General features: G+C 36.8%; 1 protein-coding gene across 2 annotated transcripts in view; it reads left to right on the top strand.

The window, feature by feature from the left end:
- The window catches only part of LOC107662370 (parvalbumin-7-like), a 47,011-nt gene extending 23,791 nt beyond the window's left edge, over positions 1-23,220 (top strand). The window contains exons 1-5 of one of the 2 annotated variants that reach the window (XM_016452354.1): positions 14,938-14,955; positions 19,123-19,191; positions 21,020-21,152; positions 21,288-21,397; positions 22,717-23,220. In XM_016452354.1, coding sequence (XP_016307840.1) covers positions 19,131-19,191; positions 21,020-21,152; positions 21,288-21,397; positions 22,717-22,742 — 330 coding nt within the window. In that variant the 5' untranslated portion in view covers positions 14,938-14,955; positions 19,123-19,130 and the 3' untranslated portion in view covers positions 22,743-23,220. Of the gene's footprint in view, positions 1-14,937; positions 14,956-19,122; positions 19,192-21,019; positions 21,153-21,287; positions 21,398-22,716 lie in introns of those variants that run through there. The other variant, XM_016452353.1, reaches the window with a different exon arrangement.
- The last annotated feature ends 181 nt before the right edge of the window (positions 23,221-23,401 follow it).

The raw sequence follows: 23,401 nt of genomic DNA, 5'->3' as shown, positions 1-23,401 counted from the left end.
ACCCTGAGCTGTTACAATTAAATTGTCATAAATGTGGTTCATATGATTTGTATACTAAATTCCAAGTCTTCTGAAGCCAAATGATAGTTTTGTGATGATCAAACTTTTAATCGTTTTAATTGTAATTGTTCACGTACATTCAAATATGCATCATGTTTGATGTCATTGATCGGTCATGAAAGTGAAGGATTTTCGCCTTTTCCACTTTTATTTAGAGCAGTGATCTTTTTGCAATCTTTTTGACCCCCATAGTCCAAAACATTATTCAAAGGCCCAATAGAAGTCCTAATATAAATTAAGATATTTCCTACTTTTTGATTACTTTAAATTACTTTTGACCAAAAAAATATATTCCAATTTTTGTTATCAACATCATGAAGTGTTTTAAACATTACACATGATGCCACAGTTTTCTCAAACTGGGGTTTGTGAATGAACTGCAGGGGGTTTGTGAGTTGATGAAAAGCTGGAAGACTCTCCAAATGTATAAAAGCAGCAGAATTTTAGAAAGGAAAATTTGAGAGAGAAAAAAATAATTTGGGCAAATAAAATTATGAATAATATACTGCCTTTGTTTGAGTAACATGTAATCATGTAATTTATTTTTAAAAAGTAACTGTATTCTGAATATGAGCATTTTGAAATATAATCTAATTACAAGTGCTTAATTTTTGGAATCCAAACCACGTAATCCTGATCAGATTACATGTAATCAGTTACTACCCAGCACTATATATAAATACCAATTCATTTTGTGATTCCAAAAAATAAAATAAAAAATCTACCAAATCTAAATCTTGGTATTCTGGCACCTTATGTAAAGCCGTACGTGAAAAATCTGGGTGTGGTGTTGTACAGTGCCTTAAAGCTTGATCGACAAGTCAACCAAGTTGTGAAGTCAAGCTTCTATCAGTTGCGAACCCTGGTAAGAATTAAGTCCTTTCTTTATTTAACTAATTTTGAAAGAGTAATCCATGCTTTTATTACCACGAGGGTTGATTATTGTAACTCTTTATTTGGGGATCAGTCAATCTTCCTTAAACCGCCTTCAGATGGTTCAAAATGCGGCTGCCAGTGTCCTGACGGGATCTCGAAAGCGTGAGCATATTACCCCTGTCCTTCATTCTTTACATTGGTTTCCTGTGTGCTACAGGATTAATTTTAAAGTGCTCTTATTGGTTTTTAAGTCTTTAAATGGTTTAGCGCCCTCATACCTCTTTGATCTGTTGATAGACCACCAACCTGCAAGAGCGCTTAGGTCTGCAAATTTAAGGCTTTTAGTGGTTCCTAGAACCAGACTCAAGACTAGGGGTGATCGAGTATTCGCCGTAGCTGCCACGAAACTTTGGAATAGTCTTCCTACAGAAATCAGAACCGCCCCTACACTATCCATTTTTAAATCTAGGTTAAATCATTTTTATTTGATCTGGCTTATTATTCATGATTTGCATTTGCTTTGCCTTGTGTCTTGCAGTTTTATTTGTGACCTTGTCTTTGTCTTAATTCTGTTATTGGTTACTTATTTTGTACAGCACACTGGTCAACGGTAGTTGTGTTTAGTTGTGCTTTATAGATAAATTGAAATTGAAATTGAAATTTCATTTATTAAGGGAAAAAGCTCTCCAGACCTTCCTGGCACTACGTGCAAAAAGTAATTGCCCCCTAAATCTAATAACTGGTTGTGCCACCCTTTGCAGCAACAACTGCAATCAAGTGTTTACGATAACTGGCAATGAGACATTAACATCGCTATGGAGGAATTTTGGCCCTTTCTTCTTTGCAGAATTGTTTTAATTCAGCCATATTGGAGGGTTTTCGAGCATGAATGGACTGTTTACGGTCATGCCACAGCATCTCAATCGGATTTAAGCCCGGACTTTGTCTTGGCCACTCCAAAACCTTAATTTTGTTTTTCTTGAGCCATTCAGAGGTGGACTTGCTGGTGTGTTTGGGATCATTGTCCTGCTGCATAACCCAAGTGCGCTTGAGCTTGAGGTCACAAACTGACGGCCGGACATTCTCCTTCAGGATTTTCTGATAGAGCGCAGAATTCATGGTTCCATCAATTATGGCAAGTTGTCCAGGTCCTGAAGCTGCAAAGGCAAGTGAGGCCTGCAGTTCTTTAGATGTTGTCCTGGGTTCTTTTATGACCTCCTGGATGAGTTGTCGTTGCGCTCTTGGAGTAATTTTGGTTGGCCGGCCACTCCTGGGAAGGTTCACCACTGTTCCAAGTTTTCTCCATTTGTGGATAAGGACAAATGCCTTAGAAATGGCTTTATAACCCTTTCCAGACTGATACATGTCAACTATTTTGTTGCTCATCTGTTCTTTCATGATTTAACAGGAGGGGGCAATTAATTTTTCACGTAGGGCCAGGTAGGTTTGAACAGCTTTTTTCCCTTAATAAATGAAATCATCATTTAAAAACTGCATTTAGTATTTACTTGCATTATCTTTGTGTAATATTAAAATTTGTTTGATGATCTGAATCTTTTTAAGTGTGATAAATATGCAAAAAAAAATAGACCTTTTCAGGGCACTGTATTTATATTTCATATGTTTTTAACATTTCAATAATATAAATTTTTTATTAATAATAATATAGTAATTTAAATAATTTTAAGTCATTCTGCGACCCACTTGGATGTTTGCCTAGTGGGCCCAGGCCACCTGATGGAGAGCCAATAATTTAGAGGAGACTGGAAGCCCCACTTAAAAAAACAAATGATTTTTGCTGCTTGTTTAATTTACTTAATTCAAATGAGCTACTGCAAAACAATTCTTGAACATTTTGTCATAATATAATTCCATTACGTTCAGTCCATTTAATTTTGTAAAATGGAAGTTAACTTAATCCATTTGTTTAGGACTTCATTAATCACATTTGTTGCTGAAACTGAGCAGTAGATTTCTAGCTCCCAGCATGCCTTGTGTAGGACTGGATTGTTGAGGAAGATCAGAAAAGGATCTATTATATTGCAGTTTTTGTGGTGAAGAGTCGAGCTTGTCTATAGGTTGAGGTCTGGTAGAGGAAAAAATTGTGATTGTTTACATTACATATTGACAGAAAGTGGCATTTCGCCTGCTAATGTGTGCTTTTTTTTACTAGCTAGTAGTCACTAGCCACAGCTCAGGTCTAATAACATTGTGGGAGAGAAAGGGAAGTATTTGGGATTCATTCCACACCACAGGCAATGATCGATTGTACTGATGAACCTGATTCACTCTGTCGACTTCACTTTACTTCTTTGTCCTCGTCTTCGCCAGTGAGAGGAGCAAAAGCTGACAAAACCCAACAGCTTTATGAATTGAAACTTCCTAAGGTCTGCCGTTTCCTCTGGATGATCATTCTATCGTCTTTCTCAGACTGCTTGACGGCCTTTTCTGATGGCTATCAACTGATGTGTCTGATATGAAGAGAAATGAGTTCTGGACGGTCTCTCTTCATTCTGTCATGAGTTTTGTTTCCACTCTCTGAATGCGGACTTTTAAATCAATCAGGTTTTTGGCTTTCTTCCATCACTTCTCCTCTGAGGAGCAAATGATTAACTAAACCATTAGAGGTTTTCAGTATTTCTTAATAACTGTTCGTGGTGGAGTTTGCATGTGTTTTATCCTCTTGGGAAACAGTAATTCATTTTTGTTCACTGTAAAGCACATTTGTTTTTAGTGAATTTCTCTGAAAGCACACATGCCGCAGTTAATTATCTGAATTGATGCATTCTTAAAGAGGTAATTCTAGTCTTTTGTGGTTTGGCCATGATAACACCCTCTCTTTTAAAAATGCAGACATCATGATACATACAGTGGGTACGGAAAGTATTCAGACCCCCTTAAATTTTTCACTCTTTGTTATATTGCAGCCATTTGCTAAAATCATTTAAGTTATTCATAAATCATAAATCATTTAAAATCAGACAAGTTAATTTTTTTTCCTCATTAATGTACACACAGCACCCCATATTGACAGAAAAACACAGAATTGTTGACATTTTTGCAGATTTATTAAAAAAGAAAAACTGAAATATCACATGGTCCTAAGTATTCAGACCCTTTGCTCAGTATTTAGTAGAAGCACCCTTTTGATCTAATACAGCCATGAGTCTTTTTGGGAAAGATGCAACAAGTTTTTCACACCTGGACTATGTGTGTGTGTGTGTGTGTGTGTGTGTGTGTGTGTGTGTGTGTGTGTGTGTGTGTGTGTGTGAGAAGGTAAAGACATTTATAATATCACAATAGGTTTCTATTTCTAATTAAATTGCTGTTGATTTGGATTTTAAAAATGTAGATCTAAAGGATCATGTGACACCGAAGACTATAATGATGCTGAAAATTCAGCTTTGACATCACAGGAATAAATTACATTTTAAAATACATTAAAATAGAAAAGTTATTTTATTTTTTTAGTAATATTTCACAATATTACTGATTTTACTGTATTTTTAATCAAAGTAATGAAAATGCAGCCTTCATGAGCATAAGAGGCTTCTGTCAAAAAATTTTAACAAATCTTACCGGCTCCAAATATTTGAACAATGATGTTGTCAGACTCTGTTCCGTGTTTTCCTCCCCCCACGTGCTCCATGTTTATTTTATGCCTATGTTTGGTTCCCTTCCTGTTCCTCTCCTGATTGTGTGTTCATGGTTTCCAGGTGTGTCTTGTTATTAGTTATCCTCCTCACCTGTCTGCCCCTCGTTATCTGCCCTATTTGTGTTCCAGCCCGTTCGATTCTCTCTTGTCCGGAATTGTACGTCTAACCCTCCTGCTATGTGTGTGTGTTCCTGCCTGTTCCATGTACTTCTTGATTTGGATAAATAAACACTGTGTATAGTTCATCTCCCTCCATCTCCTCGCTCCTTCGTCTCCTCGTCTCCTCCACAGTAGCAGTGAAGCGTGACAGATGTTTTATTAAAAGTTTTTAAAGCACAGATTATTTTCTTTTCACAAAAAATGGGTTACAAAAATGAAATATGAGAAACACCTGTTAAATGTAGGCACAGCATATTCTAAATATTTTTGGTAACAATGCTGCACAGGACTTTAAGGATAAAATTTGTCTGACTCTCTGTACTGAGCTTTTTTTATTTACTTTTTTATTCATTCGTTTATTTTTGTCATGTTTTTCTTCTGCTCTAAACACTGAAAGACATTTCGCTGAGACCCAGATGGTTAAACTGATTGTTGTTTCAGAATAAAGTCCCTGATGGGCATTAAAGAGCCTTTTTTACCAGCTTCCACTCTGTGTCTGTCCTCAGATTTGCCCATATAGCTACAAATATATTGTGTTTCTATCTCTTCATTCAGAGCGTTAATAGACTCACTACTGGATTGCTGTGCCCTTTGTATTTGCTCACATGCGGCTGTGTTTTAGTAAGTTGATGGATCACTGAGCATGCAGTAATGTAAAACTCTCCTTCTGGGCTCAGCAGAAGATGTGTCGATCCTAATTTCTCATTCATGATCTTCGTCTTGTGCGTGCAAGGCTTTAGACTGAGAGAGTGTATTGTTAGAGGGAACATGTTGGCCCTCTTCAACACGAGAGCCTGGAAAGTAGCATTGCATGTTTCTCTTCACTTGTGACCTACAATGTTTGACTCTTTCCTACATTATCTTAATTGTCTTGTTTTTTTATTTAAGCAATATCACACAAGGAAATGCTGTTGTACTGATGTGCTCGCAGCCATAACAGTCATGCTATTAGCTTTATTAGTACACTGTGAGTGTGATATTGTTTTTTTATATTGTTCAGCGAACAATAAGTTAATATTGAGGTACATCTATAGGGACCAGAATGGGACCACTTAGCAACAGCAACCTAGCATCATGTTTTCGTTTTCTTTAAAACTGTCCAAATCTAGTTAGTTTGTGAAGGTTCTTGCGTATTGATGTAGTGTGTCCTCCAGTCTGCTAAGAGCGTGACACAGCGTCTGTCAACTCAGATGCTGCTGTACCTCTCTGCAAGATAGGTGATTCTGGCACAGATGTTTACTTAATAGTATTGATGATGAAATAAAACAACACAGTGTTCCTTTTAACATTATTTCATAAGGCTTTTTCTCTAGATTTTCATGTAGAGCAGATGCTGCAATGACAAATATGCTGCATTTTATACTCTCGTGAGAGTGTTAAAAAAACCTTTATTTAAAGTGTACCTATTATGCAAAATTCACTTTACATGTTGTTTGAACATAAATCTGTGTTGGCAGTGTGTGTACACAACCACCCTATAATGATAAAAATCCACCTGCTCCTTTTTTTAAGATTTATTTTTGGTGTTTTGCCCTCTTTTTTTTTAGATAGGAGAATGTAATGACAGGAAGCAAACTTGGAGAGAGAGAGGGGGGCGGGATCGGGTAAGGTCGACAAGCTGGGAATCGAACTCGGGATGCCCGTAGCGCAACAGCACTGTACTATACAGTATGTCGTGCGCTACCCACAAGGCTATTGGCATCAACATGTGCTCCTTTTTTAATCCCCATAAATCATAAGCAGTGTCTCAGAACAAGCGCAGAATCTGTAAAATGTGATGTCACTTTGCACAGGCCCTGCCCACGACTGTTGACTGTAAACATCCACGCCATGTTTATCTTCACCTGAGAGCATTTAAAAGTAGCATTTAAGTAAGAAATGTCTTCTTATTACAGCAATAGACGTTATTCAGTTCAGAGCAGAGTGATTTTCTTTTTTTATTTTATTGTTTGGGTCATATTAACAGTGTAGACAGCAGTATAGGTATTATATATTACACTGTTGTCACTTATTACACACATCTCATATAAACATGCAATTTCTTTCCCAGTTTATGTGTGTTTTTAACTTGTGTGAAAGAGAACTTATTTAGTACTCACATGCCTGCTTTCTGTGCACATGCTTCGGATGTGTGCGATAAGAAAACCGTTTATGTTTTCTAGGGCTGCCCTCGACTAAAGACTTTTCTGGTTGACTAGTAGTCGTTCATTTGAAGCATTAGTCGACTAATCGCGCATTTATTAATAAGCCATTTAAATCATAATAATGTGCCTTTAATTGTCTAATAAGCACTCAAGCGCACACATAAAGCTTGCCACAGCACACCGGCAGAAGTAATGATTGTGAATGTGTCAGGAAAAAACAGTAAGGAGCCTGCATTAACAATTTAATAATTCATTGTTAAACTAGTGCTTTCTTTGTTTTCAGTTTAAGAGAGATTATCTCGGCACCACTGATTTGTCATCTCCGCAGTAGTGGATGCGCCTGTATGCATGTTTCATCGCACCGGCAGAAGTAATAATTATGAATGTGTGAGGGAAAAACAGTAAGGAGGCTGCATTAACATTTTAATAAATGTATTGATAAACTAGTGCTTTCTTTGTTTTCGGTTTAAGAGATGAAGTCGGCGACAATGACTCGCGCCTGTCTGCATGTTTCATACGGATTACATAATCTGAGAATATCTGTTTTCCATTTGAATTGGCTTATTTGACAGTAGACATTTCACTCTCTATAGATATATTTTTTATGTCTGTAAGGCAAGTATACACAGAGTTTTCGAGTTTCGCGCTCAAGTTCACAGAGACCGAGGCGGCAGAAAGCGCATCCTGTTTGCTTTCATTATTTTACAAAAGTGCCATGTTTTGTTGTTATTGTGCAACACAGATAAACTTAGAGTCTTTACAGATTTGAAGGATGTATTAGTCTTATCTGTATGAGCAAAAATGAGGCAGTGTTTTAAGGGCAAGTGAGCGCACTACTGTTCAGCTTCCACACTCCACACAGACACTTTAATAGCGCACATTTCTCTAGGTCAACATTAGATTGAGCGGTCATGTAAAGTTGCTGCTACTAACATATTTCAGATTATAAGTCATATTTGAGGTTGATGAATGATAGGCGAGCGTTTGGATGTACTGCCTGATGTGTTACCACATAGACCAGCCCTTAATGATCTGCGTGACTTCGCCAATGTGGATTTTTATTTATTTATTTTTCTGCGACTAAGCTAAAATTTTGGTCGACCAAGCCTCTTCTGGTCGACTAATGGTTAGTCGACTATTAGGGGGCAGCCCTAATGTTCATATATGTAGATGTTTTTTAGCAGAGTATCTGTGGCACAGTCCTATTCCAGAAAAGGGGGCGGGAAGCAGCAGCTCATTTGCATTTAAAGAAACATGCACGAAAATAGCATGTTTGTGCTTTCACACAAAATAGGCATTTTCAAAATGATATAATAAATGATCTGTGGGGTATTTTGAACTGAAACTTCACAGACACTGTGGGCCTGAGACTTAAAGGCACAATATGTAGTTTTCGCCGCTAGAGGGCGCGTACTCAAAATAAACAAAGAGACAAAGGCGTAGTTTGATGACGCTGTGACTGAGTGTGGAATCATGGGAGTTGTCGTCTTCATCCCCACAGCCGATGCAATCCGATGGGACTCGGGCAGAAATCATCTTCATGGATGAGCTAATGATTTATTAACGTAGTAGAATGAAGCAGGGTGAGGCTGAAAGCCGTCAAAGCGAAACGAGGCCGCTGAACGAGCGCGACACACTGCTCGAAAGCAGCGGAGCTTTTATTATGCCACAGTCGACCGCTTCCGCTCATTCCGGTCGTGCGTATGTGGGGAAAAAAGCAGCGCTGTTTTATCATACTAGATACATTTGAAAGTTCTGTTATAATGCTACTCTGTGCGGTCTTCACCGGTCTATTAAAACGCACAACATATTAAAGCGTCTTTGGTGTTTCCATGTTTTCTACAAAACAAAACCGGAAATCGAGGGGTTATGACGTCATTGGCAGGCGACACAATGACACTATGGACACGCTCCGTAGTTAAAATTGCTTATTTCTCTGGATTTAAACATTCTTCGAAACATATGGGATAATGTAAGTACACAAGTCAGCAAAATATATAACACTGTTCTAGTGGTTTTTGGATATTTTAATAAAAAATCTTACATATTGTGCCTTTAATTACATATTGTAAAAAGGGGTACAATAGGTGCCATTTAAACAACATTAGATACGACGAAAGTTAATATTTGACTTGTAATTAAATTTAAATGATAGCCTTTAATGGAATAATTAAAAAAAAAAAGGTATTTATAGAAAACTGCTGACTAAATCACATATTCAGTATTGGAAACATTAAACATTTGTTTCAGACTGCTTGTTTCAATTAATCAGCAAGTCTACAAATAATTATTAATTCGAGTTGTGACTCAAAAGTGTTCCCAGAAGTCTAAACTTATTTAAATTTAATTGGATAAATATTATTTGGTGAAGCAGCTATGCTTATCACTGTTCTGATAATGTTATGTACAATTAGTGTGATTTGTGTTACAGTCCTGTTTATATCTGCCACTGTAATTACGTTTTGTTTGCACCATCTCATTCACATACTGTTCCGAAAACCTTGACTCTCCCAAAGTAGATGCATAAAAAATTCATGAAGTATCATGAAGTATATGTACTCCAGCTTACTTTGAAAAACAGCAGCTGATCAATTTGAAAAGAAAGCCAGAGAGAAACGCCTCTGAGAGAAAAAGAGAGAAGAGTCTGCTGCTGACCTTTGTGCTGTTTCGCTCCAAGTCGCACTTGTTTGTAAAGGTCTTCAGCTTAAGCAGACCTTGCTTAACTTCTTTACAAAATGTGTGTTTTTACCTCCAGCGACATTTTCACTGCTATTTGTTGTTCATGTTTGTGCTTCCTTCCCTCCCGTGTGTTCATTATTGATGAAGGTGGAGTGGAATATTCTTTTGTTTCTTTTCCTCTCTTGATCTCTGAGACAGTATGAATAAAGAGTGTGCGTGTGTGGCTGTGTTTCTGTCACTGAATACTGTATTCCCATTACAAAGCTGCCAGAGGCATCCGGTTATGAACCAGTCCCTCCATGTCATGTTTTTGCCTGCATCGCGTGTGAAAGAGAATGCAGAACGTTCCATTAGTTTGTTGTATTTTCACTTCTATTTTCTTCAGTGTGCCTGATTACAGCATGATCACACGATCACCTCATCTTCAGGTTTGCAGCAGCGATAAGAAATGTATACTTTTATTCAGCAAGTGCACATTAAATTGATAAAAATGACAGTAAAAGCATTTCAAATAAATGCTGTTCTTTTGAACTTTCTAAAAATGTAAAAAAAAATAACTGTATTGCAGTTTCCACAAAACTTTTAAGCAGCACAGCTGTTTTCAGTGTTGATAATAATAAGAAATATTTTTTTGAGCAGCAAATCAGCTTATTAGAATTATTTCTGAAGGATCATGTGACACTGAAGATTGGAGTAATGATGCTGAAAATTCAGCTTTGCATCACAGGAATAAATTACATTTTATAATATATTCTAATAGAAAATATAGTATTTCACAAAATTACTGTTTTTACTGTATTTTTTGATCAAATAAATGCAGCTTTGATTAGCATTATTATCTTACAAACCCCAAATTTTTGAATGTAGTGTAAGCCATTTTACATTTTTAGTTTTTTGTTATGCCATATATACAATAGAAATATTTTTATTATCATTTTTTTTTCAAAATGTGTCTTGCTGTGTACATCATGCAGATATTTTTTGATAGTAAGATCAAGTCTGGTTTTTGCCAGTCTTGGTTGGTCTTTCTAAAATGTTTGTAGTCAAAACCAAGTTATATTTCATGATTCTCGATACCACAGCAAATTCAATATGCTATTAAACACCATTATTTATTTAATTATTAAATTATATAAATAAAAACTAATTAAATTCAAATTATGGCATGTAGCCTTCGATTATTTTTCTATTAAATAAACATAGCTCCAAGTGTTTGCAAGTAATTATTGAAGTAAACAGTCATCAGCAATAAACAAAGAAATAAATAAAGCGCAGTCAGTGGTTTTCTCATTGTCTTGTCGGTATTGTTGATTGAATCATATTAATGACATTATAGACTGCAGCAGGCTGCGTACAACTGCCACATCAAATCCAGTATATTAAAACAAAGTGTATACTGCCTGTTTATATAATTTTTTAAGACAAAGAAAGTGCATTCGAACAAATACTGTAGAAAGACTAGTATTGTTACATTTTTGTAGCTGCTTAGTGTCAATATACCAGTATTTTGGACATCTCTAGTCTTAGCTAATCAGTAGTCCGGTTTGTGCTGAGCTGGGCCGGTCTTGTCTGATCTGATCTGTTTTGGTCTGGTCTGTTGGCGTCTCAGTGTGCAGCTCATCAGAGGCTGTCAGAGCGAGATCAGGGCTCTGGAAAGCAGCAGCTCAACTGTTTGAAAAGCATCTCACTCCTCTACACACTCTGTTCTTCTCCGTAGCTGGACTGTCTTCCTCTCTTTCTCACACACTCAGTGCCTTTGAAGTCTCTCCATCCCTCCCTCCTCCTGTTCAAGGCATGCACTTCTTCTCCTCCCCTCGTTGTGTCTTCAGTGAGGCTTATGGGTATGTTTCAATCTGCTCCCCAGTTCAGTAGTCAGCGCACTCCCCAGGGAGTCACCATTTCCCATTTCACGGTCTCTATCTGTGTAAAACTCGATTTGTGCACTAAAACAAATACACTTTAGAGATTACCCCAACGCACTATGAAAAACAGAGCTAAAGTATTTGGAGAAGATTAAAAAATACACTTTGTTTTTTATTTTATTTCATTACATTTACGTATATGTTGCAATTGTATTATTTATTAATTGAATTATATTTATGTATTTGTTATTTATATTAATGTCGTCACCTTTTCTGAATGCCATTTTATGTGTATATCTGTCGCGCTTCCTACTGTGAGGAGCGAGGAACGAGGAGACGGAAAGGAACTCTCGATGATAATACTTTATTTTCTTCACATGTAACAAGGAACACACACGTAGGAAACGGGAAATGACGTTCAGACTCGACAAAGAAACAGCGGGCAGACTACACATTAAATACAAGACATAACGAGGGAGTAAATCAAACACACCTGAATCAAATAAACACAGGTGGAGACTAATAAGGGGAAGTCGTGGCCTAATGGTTAGAGAGTAACCGTAACCCAAAGGTTGCGGGTTCGAGTCTCGTACCGGCAGGGATTGTAGGTGGGGGGAGTGAATGTACAGCGCTCTCTCCCACCTTCAATACCACGACTGAGGTGCCCTTGAGCAAGGCACCGAACCCCCAACTGCTCCCCAGGCGCCGCAGCAAAAAAATGGCTGCCCACTGCTCCGGGTGTGTGTTCACGGTGTGTGTGTGTGTGTTCACTGCTGTGTGTGTGCACTTTGGATGGGATAAATGCAGAGCACTAATTCCGAGTATGCACCATACTTGGCCACATGTCACGTCACTTTAATGAACTCATAATGGGAACAGGAACAGGAAACAGGAACAGGAAAACCAAATATGGGCATGGAAACACATGGGGAGCAAAACACACACAAAACATGGAACAGAGTCTGACAATATCATGATGCAAAACAGATTAAAATAAATAATATAGAATGCAAGGCAAGCAACAGTTTAATGCACACCCTCGTAATTGTGTCGCAGGTAATAAAGTCACTGCTGCCCCGATATTTAGTAGATTAAGGCCAAATTTGTCTTAACAATATATACTGATTCATAACATATGGAACTAGAGGGTGGAATAAGACTTTGTATTAGGACCAGGAAACAGTGTTATTTATACTATTATGGTATTTATTATTATTTTGAAACATCATTTATTTTTATTTTGACATTTACCCATTTCTGAAGCTCGTGAAGTGGCTTTGTAAAATTAAATGATTTAATACTCCGTCTCCTACAATAAAAAACGAACATCTACATTTTTCTGATGTGATTTTTTTTGTTACTCCACGTTGTATTAATATTCCTTTTTGACCATTTTATGTTTTAGTACTATAACTTAAACTTTCAGGGAGCTGCCAAAGAAACATTTTGAAGTTTAAATTTTGCATCTAATATTTATATTGTATTTTATTTTAGTTTATAGAATTATTATTTTACAATTATTATAAAAATTATAAATAAGTACATAAATACAATATTTATAAATACAATTATTTGATAAAAATAACACTGACAGCAGGTAGAAAAGTGAATGAATTCCTCAGTGTAACTCAATTGTTAGATTTACACTTGAAGATGGCATTTATTTATTTATTGCATTTTTAATCAACAGAACTACATTTTTCAGTATCATGACAGTAGCTCAGTTGTTTTGAGTGTAGCTTTCCTTTTAACAAGCTCATTTTTCCAACAAGTATCACTGAAGCAGGACAAAACGCTACATTGCATTTTTTTTTTCTGTCACACTGCAGCAGAGTGAGCTGGACAATAATTGTTTATTTCACATGTATTCATTTGTCTTCATTCAAAGCATACAGTGCTTTCAAATACATTTTATTATAGTGTACTGTATGTTACATGAGAATCACTAGTGTTGCTAGCACAGTTATCAGCCCTAATTGAGTTCTGTGTTGTTTTGTGCCAAATAAATTTACCCAGATTGGAAATGATCATACATCTTGTAGATAATATTTGTGACCCTGGACCACTAAACCAGTCATAAGTAGCACGGGTATATTTGTAGCAATAGCCAACAATACATTGCATGGGTCAAAATGATCGATTTTTCTTTTATGCCACAAATCATATTAAGTAAAGATCATGTTCCATGAAGATATTTTTTACATTTCCTACTGTAAATATATCAAAACTTAATTTTTGGTTAGTAATTTGCATTGCTAAGAACCTAATTTGGAAAACTTTAAAGGCGATTTTCTCAATATTTAGATTTTTTTGCACCCTCAGATTCCAGATTTTCAAATAGTTATATCTCTGCCAAATATTGTCCTATCCTAACAAACTTATTTATTCACCTTTCAGATTATGTATAAATCTCAATTTCAAAAAATTGACCCTTATGACTGGTTTTGTGGTCCAGGGTCACATTTGTTAATTATTATTAAAATGAAAGTATTAAGATATTTTGCTATTGAAATTTAATGTTCAAAGAAATATTGAGTGTAAGGGCAAAAAGGGCATGTGCTCTGCACAGGTTGAGCCCTACCTGTGCACGTGCCTGATTGGGACCCATAGCATGTCACAGTATTTCATTTTGATTTCACTGACCGCTTTGTGGGCTAGTATCAAAATATACTTTGGATATGCATGTTAGCGTTACTAGTCACTTTCTTAACATGTAGAATTAAAACTTAACATTTAGACCCATACAGGGCAAAAAGGACCCACTAAGGTATTTTTGTTAACTGAGCGACTTAATTTATTAAGAAGAGGAGTGGATGGGGATGGAAACAGAGAGAATGGGATCATTAGAGAGATGCTTATCAAGAGACTGATGGGAGAGTGAGGAGAGCTATCAAAGAGGGTCGATGTAATCTCCAAGAGGGGTGTGAAAATTCGGAAATAAGATCAGATAGAAGAGAGGAAGGGTTTTGTAAAGAGAAACTGAGATTAACAATATAAACAGTGTGGTTTGATTAGGTGTAAAGACATACTTTAATCCAGGCCTGGAGCAAGACACTATTTTATTTTCTAAAACAGATGTGTGAAGCCCTGTAAGATCAAAAAAGAGGAACTGGGACATTTTTCTCTCTCCCTCCTCTTTCTGTTATACCCATGTCTCACACCTTTAACCTTAAGTAAGCATTAAAAACGGTGACACCTCGGCTGAGGTATGTCTGTTAGTAAAACCTGTTCAAAACTTTGTGTGACCCCCCACATTGAATTTTGGTCTCAAGAATATTATATTATTTGTCTGCACTGCATATCATTTATTATTTACATGTGTGTGTATTAAAATGTACATTAAAATGTCACTTTATTGTGTTATAATGAGTGTACACTGAAGGGAATAGAGCTGCATTTTTTAAATTCAGAATGGCAGTTGACAGTTTGAGAGTTGCCATGGCGACTGTAGTGCATCCTCACACACCACACCGGACTTTCTGAGTAAAAACCAACTCTTCTGTCTCTTTTGCTCCTAAAGGTTAGTAACAATGATCACGTTTCAGAGGAAAAGGACTGTAACTCATATGCTTTCATGTCCAACTGTTGTGTTTGAAGTGAATGTTCATTTTATTAGTAATTTTAGCATAATTGTTATGTCATAGACGTCTGTTAGTGTTATCATTTACCTGAATTGTTTATCCGAGTTAACGTTACTTACTTTAGTTGTTTACTTTAGTTACTTAACGTTATCTGAGATAAATCTGCTGTGTGAAAAGTTGTGTAAAAGAACGAGCGTTTGTGTGAGGGTGACCATACGTCCCCATTTCCCGGGGACAGACCCGGGTTTTGGACGGGCCTAGGAATGGAGCTGTCTCCGGAAATGTCCCCGTTTTACAGCACTTTCAAAACAACCATCAAATACACTGTAAATGCCCGACCAATCTAGCCCGACCAATTATCGTATGATTGTGATTATTTTGACCAGCAGTCGGACGCTGCGAGCTATAACATACTGATCAATAACTGTTAACGTAGTCGCTTGGACGAGAGCAGAGCGATATTATCATCAGTTATCAAAAGAGACGCCGTTACTGGTTTCAATGTAGTCACATACTAACTATACATGTTAAAACAAAGTAATACTGTTTGTGTGCATTGTATAACGTGACATGGTTAGGTTGCGGGATTGTTTTGCACACGATATTTAACATTCCTGAAACTTCCGCCGTTACAACTCCGATATGAATAACGTTAATTAAAAATATAATAAACTAATCAAGTACACTTGCACAATTACATTTGCAGAAAACACATACTTTGTGGACAAAATTATCCTAAAATGCAAAATAATAAGTCTGATTAGGGATAGAAAAGATCAATTTCCAAAAGCATAAACATAAAATTTGAAAAGTTGTAATTACTGTACTCACACCTCGTGAAAATGTTAAATACACAGTTAGAATATATTAAACATATTTGTTAAATACGGTTTTATTTATCATATATTCTCATATTTATTGTATGTATGTGTTTTTGTAAAGCCTTCCTTTTGTTATAAATCTATTTCGATGTTTACTATTTGCAAGAGTTACTATTTACTTGTGTGTGTGTTTTTTCATCAATTGTATTTAAAAAAAGCTAGAGTAAGTTTGATCCTCAAACCTCACTGTCATTATTAATTATGATATTAATATATGGAATCCACAACCATTTAAAAACAAAAATATTCAAATATATATTGTCCCTGTTTTTTAATTCATAGATAATCACAAGTGGGATGTCAGTGATATTTTGACAACTGTTTTCATTTTCAGAAATCTGGTCACCTTACGTTGTTAGTTTTTTTATTTTTTTTTTATTTTACATTTGATATAAGTGTTTGAATATTTATTTCAATGTATCTCTGAGTACTCCGTCTTAATGACTGCCTTTAATGGCAGTTCTCACTGAAAGTCTCTGTCAGGCTTATAATAGTTAAACATTATTTTGTAGGAGAAAGAAACAGATTTAACATTCTGCTCAGTTTGCAGAAAGTAATCTCCTGGTTTTTATGCAGATGGAGCAAAATCAGACCGTTCTTGCAGCAAAGTATGAAAAACATTCAAGCTTCATGGTCTGTGCCGTTTCTGAAACTCTGTATAGCTCCTCATATGATTGAGATGCCAGTCACCTGCTTCTTTTCTAGCTGTGCTTATGTCTGTGTGTGGATTGTGCATTTGGAATTGAATAGAAAATGCTTTTAAAATTCCATTTTAATTCCTGATTTTGAATTAAGATAGCAAACAGAATACTGACTTGCAATTAATATTTGAATGTAAGGAGATAGATAGATAGATAGATAGATAGATAGATAGATAGATAGATAGATAGATCCGTCTTATCTATTTTTCAAATACTTTCAAATACCAATTGTGAATGATGTCCAGCCCTATGGAGACTGTTAGTGAGTTGTCAATCTGCTTGTGTCTTTCAGTTCTTCTTTTAGTATTCCCAGAATAGTGTGTCTTATAATTAGATTCTCATTTCAGTAGACGTGCTGTCTGGTATGGTGTCACTGAAGGAGCATTTAGGGGCAGTGAAGCCTATTGACTAAAGATCTAGGGGGATAACTGAAAGGTTGAGGTTCAAACACTGAGAAAAGTGATCAATAAAGTAGCAGCATTGTAGGGAACAAGTTCTTTTATGTCCCAGGTTGCACCAGAGAGACTGTCCTGGTAATATGTGGAGGGTAGGTGGCTTTGGATAAAAGCGTCATCTAAATGACACATGTAATCTTGCTTTCCATCTGGATCTCAGGTTCTAGATTGGTCCAAACAGAGCTAGAGTAGGTTGATGAGCACCACACAAAGCCCACCAGTGTTACGTAATCAAACCCACTCACAGCACAATGTGGAGGCACTGCGCATCATTAAAAAGTTTGGGATCAGTTTTTGAAAGAAGTCAAAAATACAGTAAAAATAGTACTATTGTGAAATATTATTACAATTTAAAATAACTTTCTTTTTTAATGTTTTAAAATTATTCCTGTGATGCAAAGCTGCATTTTCAGCATCATTACTGCAGTCTTCAGTGTCACTTCAGAAATCATTTTAATATGCTAATTTGCTGTTGAAAAAAAAAAAAAGTTTCTTACTATCAGTGTTGAAAACAGTTGTGCTGCATGTTTGGCTTTGCCAGCTCAGCTGACTCCAACATTAAACCTTCACATTCGTTGAGCAGATCTCGCTGTACCAAACGTCATTGAGGAAAGTCAGCAGTCGCGCTGTGTTCCAGTCAGCAGAGCTGAAGCTCATTTTTGCCCAGCTGACCCCCACCTGATCCAGATCAATGAAACGAGAAGCCAGCTGAAAGGAAGAAATACAGTCTGTACTTTCACTGTGCACCTGCACATTACCCATACTGCCTGGTGTGGGGAAAAGGACAATGAGGAGTTTGTAACTGGGGGCGGGTGAAGGAGTATCAGTAAAACAGAAGAAAGAAGCAGAGAAGACTGCTAAAATCCTTTTAAGAAACTTTTTAAAGTAAAGTCTGACAGTGACTTGTGTGGAAATTATCATCTGTCTTAAGAACCTTAAAGGGGTCATATGATGCTGCTAAAAAGAACAGTATTTTGTGTATTTGGTGTAATGAAATGTGTTTATGCGGTTTAAGGTTAAAAAAACACATTATTTTCCACATACTGTACATTATTGTTTCTCCTCTATGCCCCGCCTTCTGAAACGCGTTGATTTTTTACAAACGTCCTCTTTTGGAAGACCAAACAAAGTAGTTTCGCTTTTACAACGAAGCACACAGCGTCTTTACGACATGGCAGCGGAAACAACAAAACTACAGCGAGAATAAAAGTTACGCCTTCTTTCTTTGCGTGAACATTTGGGCGGCGTTATGCAAATCTTCCCACATCGTGACGTAGACATGTGGGGGCATGTTAGAACGAGCCGTTTTAGGTAAGTGTGGCTGACTCTTAACTTTTATAAACAATTGAGACTTTGGTCTTTGCAACTTTACAGATCTTCTTTATGCACCAAGAGCTTGTAACACTCCAAAGAGAAAGGAAAAATTGAAATAGCATCATATGACCCCTTTAAGTACAGTCTATTAGCTTACTATCAGTCTAAACCTGTGAGTCATTTGCTGAGGAAGCGTTCACTGAATGTGTGCTGATTAAAGACATATTTCCAGCTAAAGTCATCTTTGATCTTGATCTCTGACTCTGGGCTCTCTGAGATTGTCTCTCAGCTGCTGGTTTGGACTGAAGCCAGACTCTGATGCAAAGCCGATCTCTGGATGATCGTTTGAAATCAGCATACACCTGATAGTTGTATTGTCTCTGGCAGTCAGATGCTAATTTCACCTGTGGAAACACTGAAGGATTGTGGGCACTGGAGCCTCTGTTTTGCAGGATGTGATGGCAGACATAGAAAACTTCAAGATGTTTTCCTCTCTGATCTGGAGTTGGACCTGAGCTGTGTGGTTCAAAAGAATCACGTACACACACACACACACACATCAAGTGATTGACGTTCTCTCACCCCTCGAAACTAGTTCATAATTTATGACTTCTTGAAGGCCTTTTATCAATTCCTTCTCTTCATGATCTTGCGCTGGTCAGCTGCATAGTTTCATGGTGCATTGCTTTTTTTATTATACAGTACATCAGTGCTGATTTTTCTTTCTTTTTCTCTGCCTGTGTCTCCTTTTGCAGTTGTAGAAATGGCGATGAAAAGCATCCTCAACCCTGATGACATTAAGAAAGCCCTGGATGCCTTTCAAGGTGATTTTTTTCGTGCCATCCTGAGTTCCATGCTTTCATTTTTCCTTCACATTAGGGGTGTGCGATATTGACAAAAAATTATATCTCGATATTTTATGGGATTTTATCGATAACGATAATTAGACGATATTTTGCTGAGTGTGTTATTGTGCTGGTACCTTAAGGACTGCCGAAGACAGCTGACTCCTAATGTTTTTAATATTCTTCATATTGCCGTCATGTCTTGAATTTGTGATCATTCTAAATGCATTTTAATAGACTGAATCATGCAGTGAAAGAAAACACGCTAAATGCGCACACGCACAAGTCTAGACTTCATGTAATGTATGCGTGCGCTCTGTAGGGATGTTTTGAATGGTTTTTGCAAAATACTCGATAATGTCAAATCGCACATCGTTAAAACAACAATTACAATATTATCGCAGACGATATATATCGCACACCCCTACTTCACATATGTACTCTTACTCTAACATATGGTTTAAAAAACTGAAAACAAATAGTCTGCAGAAAGATTAATCACAATTTTGATAAGTAATGTAAATATAAGTATACATTTTTGTAAAAAAAAATACCTCTTTTTTTAGGGGCTGTTCATTTTTTTCATTCAGCTGTGCTGTTTTCCCCCTTTTTCTGTGTGCTAGATGTCTTTGACCATTGCGATCACATTTCACATCTTTTGCAGCATTTCAAGCATGACACGGAAATGAGCATTGCAGCAAAATTTTAAAAGTTCTCTTGAAAAGTGTGTGTGAGAGCTTGCGTTTTTACATTCCATTGCCATGCATCTCCTGTTAAATTCAAAATGCATTCTGTTTGAATGGCCCTTTATTCTGTCATTTGCTAGTAATAGAGAAATCATAACTTCCACCATAATTACAGAAAAAAAAACTATTATTACATAATTACAGAAAGATCATGACTCTTTGACTTTGAAAACACCATAAAAAATATTGAACTTAAAAAATGTTTTTGTGCAGTGGATTTCCTTCTACTTATAAATTTATAAACAATGCAGAAAAACAAACAAAATAATAATAATAATGTAAATAATAATTTTTATGTTAATTTTTTATTTTATTTTTTTTAAATACCCTGTTGAAATCTACTTAACATTTAGGGAGGGGCTAAAGAGCACCACTTTAACTGGATATATAATGCAAATGACAGACGAGAACATCATTGCAAAATGGAAAGCAGCGCAATAATTGTTTTATCTTTATTATCTTGTTTTTATAATTGTTAGAAGCCAAAATTGTAATTTAATATCCTGGTTCTTTTCTTTTTATTATAATGAAAGTTGACAGGGACTGGGGCTATTAAACTAGAAAATGGCAAAGAAGCACCATAAAAGTAGTTCGCATGACTCATGCACTATATTTCAAACAATTTTACTGAAAATCTTCCACTCCACTATATCAAACCTGTCTAATGCCACCATATTTGATTAGAGAGCCAAAGCAGAGGGCAGGTTTTAAGGGATCCAAACCATAAGTCTGTTTTTTTCCGTCTGTTTTCAGTCTGTTTGTCATACATAACTATTATGTGACTTCAGAACACTTGGAATATAGTGCACAATTAGCACAAACCACTTTTATGATACATTTATGGTGCTTTTTTTGTTCTATTTAAAGCTTGACAGTCCCAAACTCTATTTACTTTCATTATATCGAGAAAATTCACCTTTTGTGTTCAACAAAACAAAGCCAAATAGGTTTGGAATGACATAAGGGTGAGGAAAAGATGACAAAATATGCATTTTCATGTAAACTCCTCCAAGTTTCCAGACAAAATGTCAGTGATTCTCTCTGCTTTTTCCTTCTTGTAGCCGTCGACTCATTTGACCCCAAGAGGTTTTTTGAGATGGTCGGACTGAAGGCAAAGTCGACTGAAGATGTGAATAAGGCTTTCCACGTCCTGGATGCAGACAATAGTGGCTTTATAGAGGAGGAGGAACTTAAGTAAGACTACATAATTTCTACACTACAAACAGATAACTTGTAACCCGTAAGATTTGTAATTGAAACTCTCAGAGTAAAGGTGAGCACACAATACGTTTGAAAGGTGTTAAGACTCGCTCTGTTTCCTCTGTGCAGGTTTGTTTTCAAGCATTTCGCTGCAGAAGGGAGAGACCTGAGCGATAAGGAGACCAAAGCATTCCTGCAGGCTGCGGACAAAGATGGAGATGGAAAGATTGGAGCAGAAGGTAAAATAAAAGAATATACAGCAACACATTTTTTTTTTTTTTTTGAGGGCACCAGTGGGAGCCCTGACTTACTTGATAAGTGATAAGAAAACAATTTCTTTTCAAATATAAAAAACATACTAGTTCTTTATAAAAGTGTAAGCTGTGTTAGTCTAGTTTTTGATTAGTGAGTAAATATACCTGGTTTCAAATCCCAACACGCTTCCTCAGTTTGAATGGGCAGGGCTCCAGACAAAAAAAAAAAAAGACTATTTAAATCTTTAATTTCAAGTAATGATTCAAAGTTGATTTATATGGAAGCCTGTTCTTGCTACAGAATAAAAAAGATCACGATTCAAATCCCACTTCATTGAATGATTCACTGAGTGAGTGACTAGCGAGTCCAATTCAAACTGCTAACTCACAAACAAGTGTGAATCTTTTAGATTGACTCATTAAATGACTCATTAAAAAGAACTGGTTCATAAGAGTCAATTGAATCAGACATATACAAAGTTTTCAGAACTGATTACATTTTAAATTATTGCCTGGAGTCCTTATTTTAAGTGACGTGACATGTGGCCAAGTATGGTGACCAGCACCCGGGGAGCAGTTGGGGGTTCGGTGCCTTGCTCAAGGGCACCTCAGTCATGGTATTGAAGGTGGGAGAGAGCACTGTACATTCACTCCCCCCACCTACAATCCCTGCCGGTACAAGACTCGAACCCGCAACCTTTGGGTTACGAGTCCGACTCTCTAACCATTAGGCCACGACTTCCCCTTGTCTTATGACTTCCCCTTCATTATGAATATGACACTTCTACTAACCCATATTCTGTCAGGACCACTATCGTCAAAATGATAGATACTTGGCATAAAGTTTGGTTTGGCTGTATGGTTCTGTTCTGGGCAAAAAACTCCCTGCCCATCCATGCAGCCTGTCATGAATGAGCAGGGAGAGCAGCAATAATAACCCCCCTAGGGTTAACAGAACAGAACAAGCAGATATCATTAATGTACTTAATGATATTTAAGTTTAACACTTTATTCAAGATAAAGGAGTCTGATTAGCAAGGAATATCAGAAAGCCAAGTCCTGACTGTGGCGAAAGGAGGAGCTGGGGATGGAGGAGGGTAATTTGCTCCTGAGCAAGCTGAAAAGCTGCTGAATAATACTGAATAGAGCTTATATAGGAATGCTGCGATAGGTGTCATATTCCTATAGGTAGATGTGATCAGCTGATGCAAGCTTGACTCACGTGACCTGCCAGAACTAACGCTAACGCTTAATTTATGCACTTTATCAAAAATGCTAATAATCTCTCTCTCTTTCTGTTTCAGAGTTTGCTGCTCTGGTTTGTGAATAAGTGACTCCGACTCTTGGCCTGTTCATACCTTATGACCCTTTGACCTCGACACCTCAGCCTAACCCCCCTGAAGCACAGACACACACACACGCTCACTTACACACACGCTTGCACGCCCCTTTCTGAACACCTCCCTACACACAATCACACACACTGACCTTCATGCTATTTATTTTCCTTTTTATAAAAAAGTGAGTGTTTCTGCTAGTGTATAGACCAAGCTACCTTTAACAGGGCAAAACCTCGTGCCGGCAATATGTAGATATAATAGAAAAGAAAACACCACACTGTTCATCATCCACTACTCTTCGTCTGTCTTTATCTTCCTTGAATCTCTCCCATTGATCTTTCGCTCCTCCCCTCCAAACTCTCTCCATCCCTCCGTTAACAAGCCATTGTGAAACACACCAAAAGAAGAAAGAGGTCAAGTTGTGAAAGACAAGAAAATAAAGAGAAAATGCCGCAAGAGTTTCAGTGTGTAATGAATCCTTTTGTTTGTGTGTTTTTTTTTTTATTTTATAATTAGTTGGAAGTATGGTATGTTTGACAGGGTTGCAAAATTTTGAATTCAAGGATTAACTTTCTCGTTTAATTCATGGGTGTGCATTTAAATGGAATTGACTGCACCCCACAGGAAACTGGAATTTGAAAGGCAGGAA

This window comes from Sinocyclocheilus anshuiensis, unplaced genomic scaffold (genome assembly GCF_001515605.1).
Source record: "Sinocyclocheilus anshuiensis isolate Anshui unplaced genomic scaffold, SAMN03320099.WGS_v1.1 scaffold11, whole genome shotgun sequence".
Taxonomy (NCBI): domain Eukaryota; kingdom Metazoa; phylum Chordata; class Actinopteri; order Cypriniformes; family Cyprinidae; genus Sinocyclocheilus; species Sinocyclocheilus anshuiensis.
The sequence above is the reverse complement of the archived record's forward strand: the minus strand, read 5'-3'. Positions and strand labels throughout refer to the sequence as shown.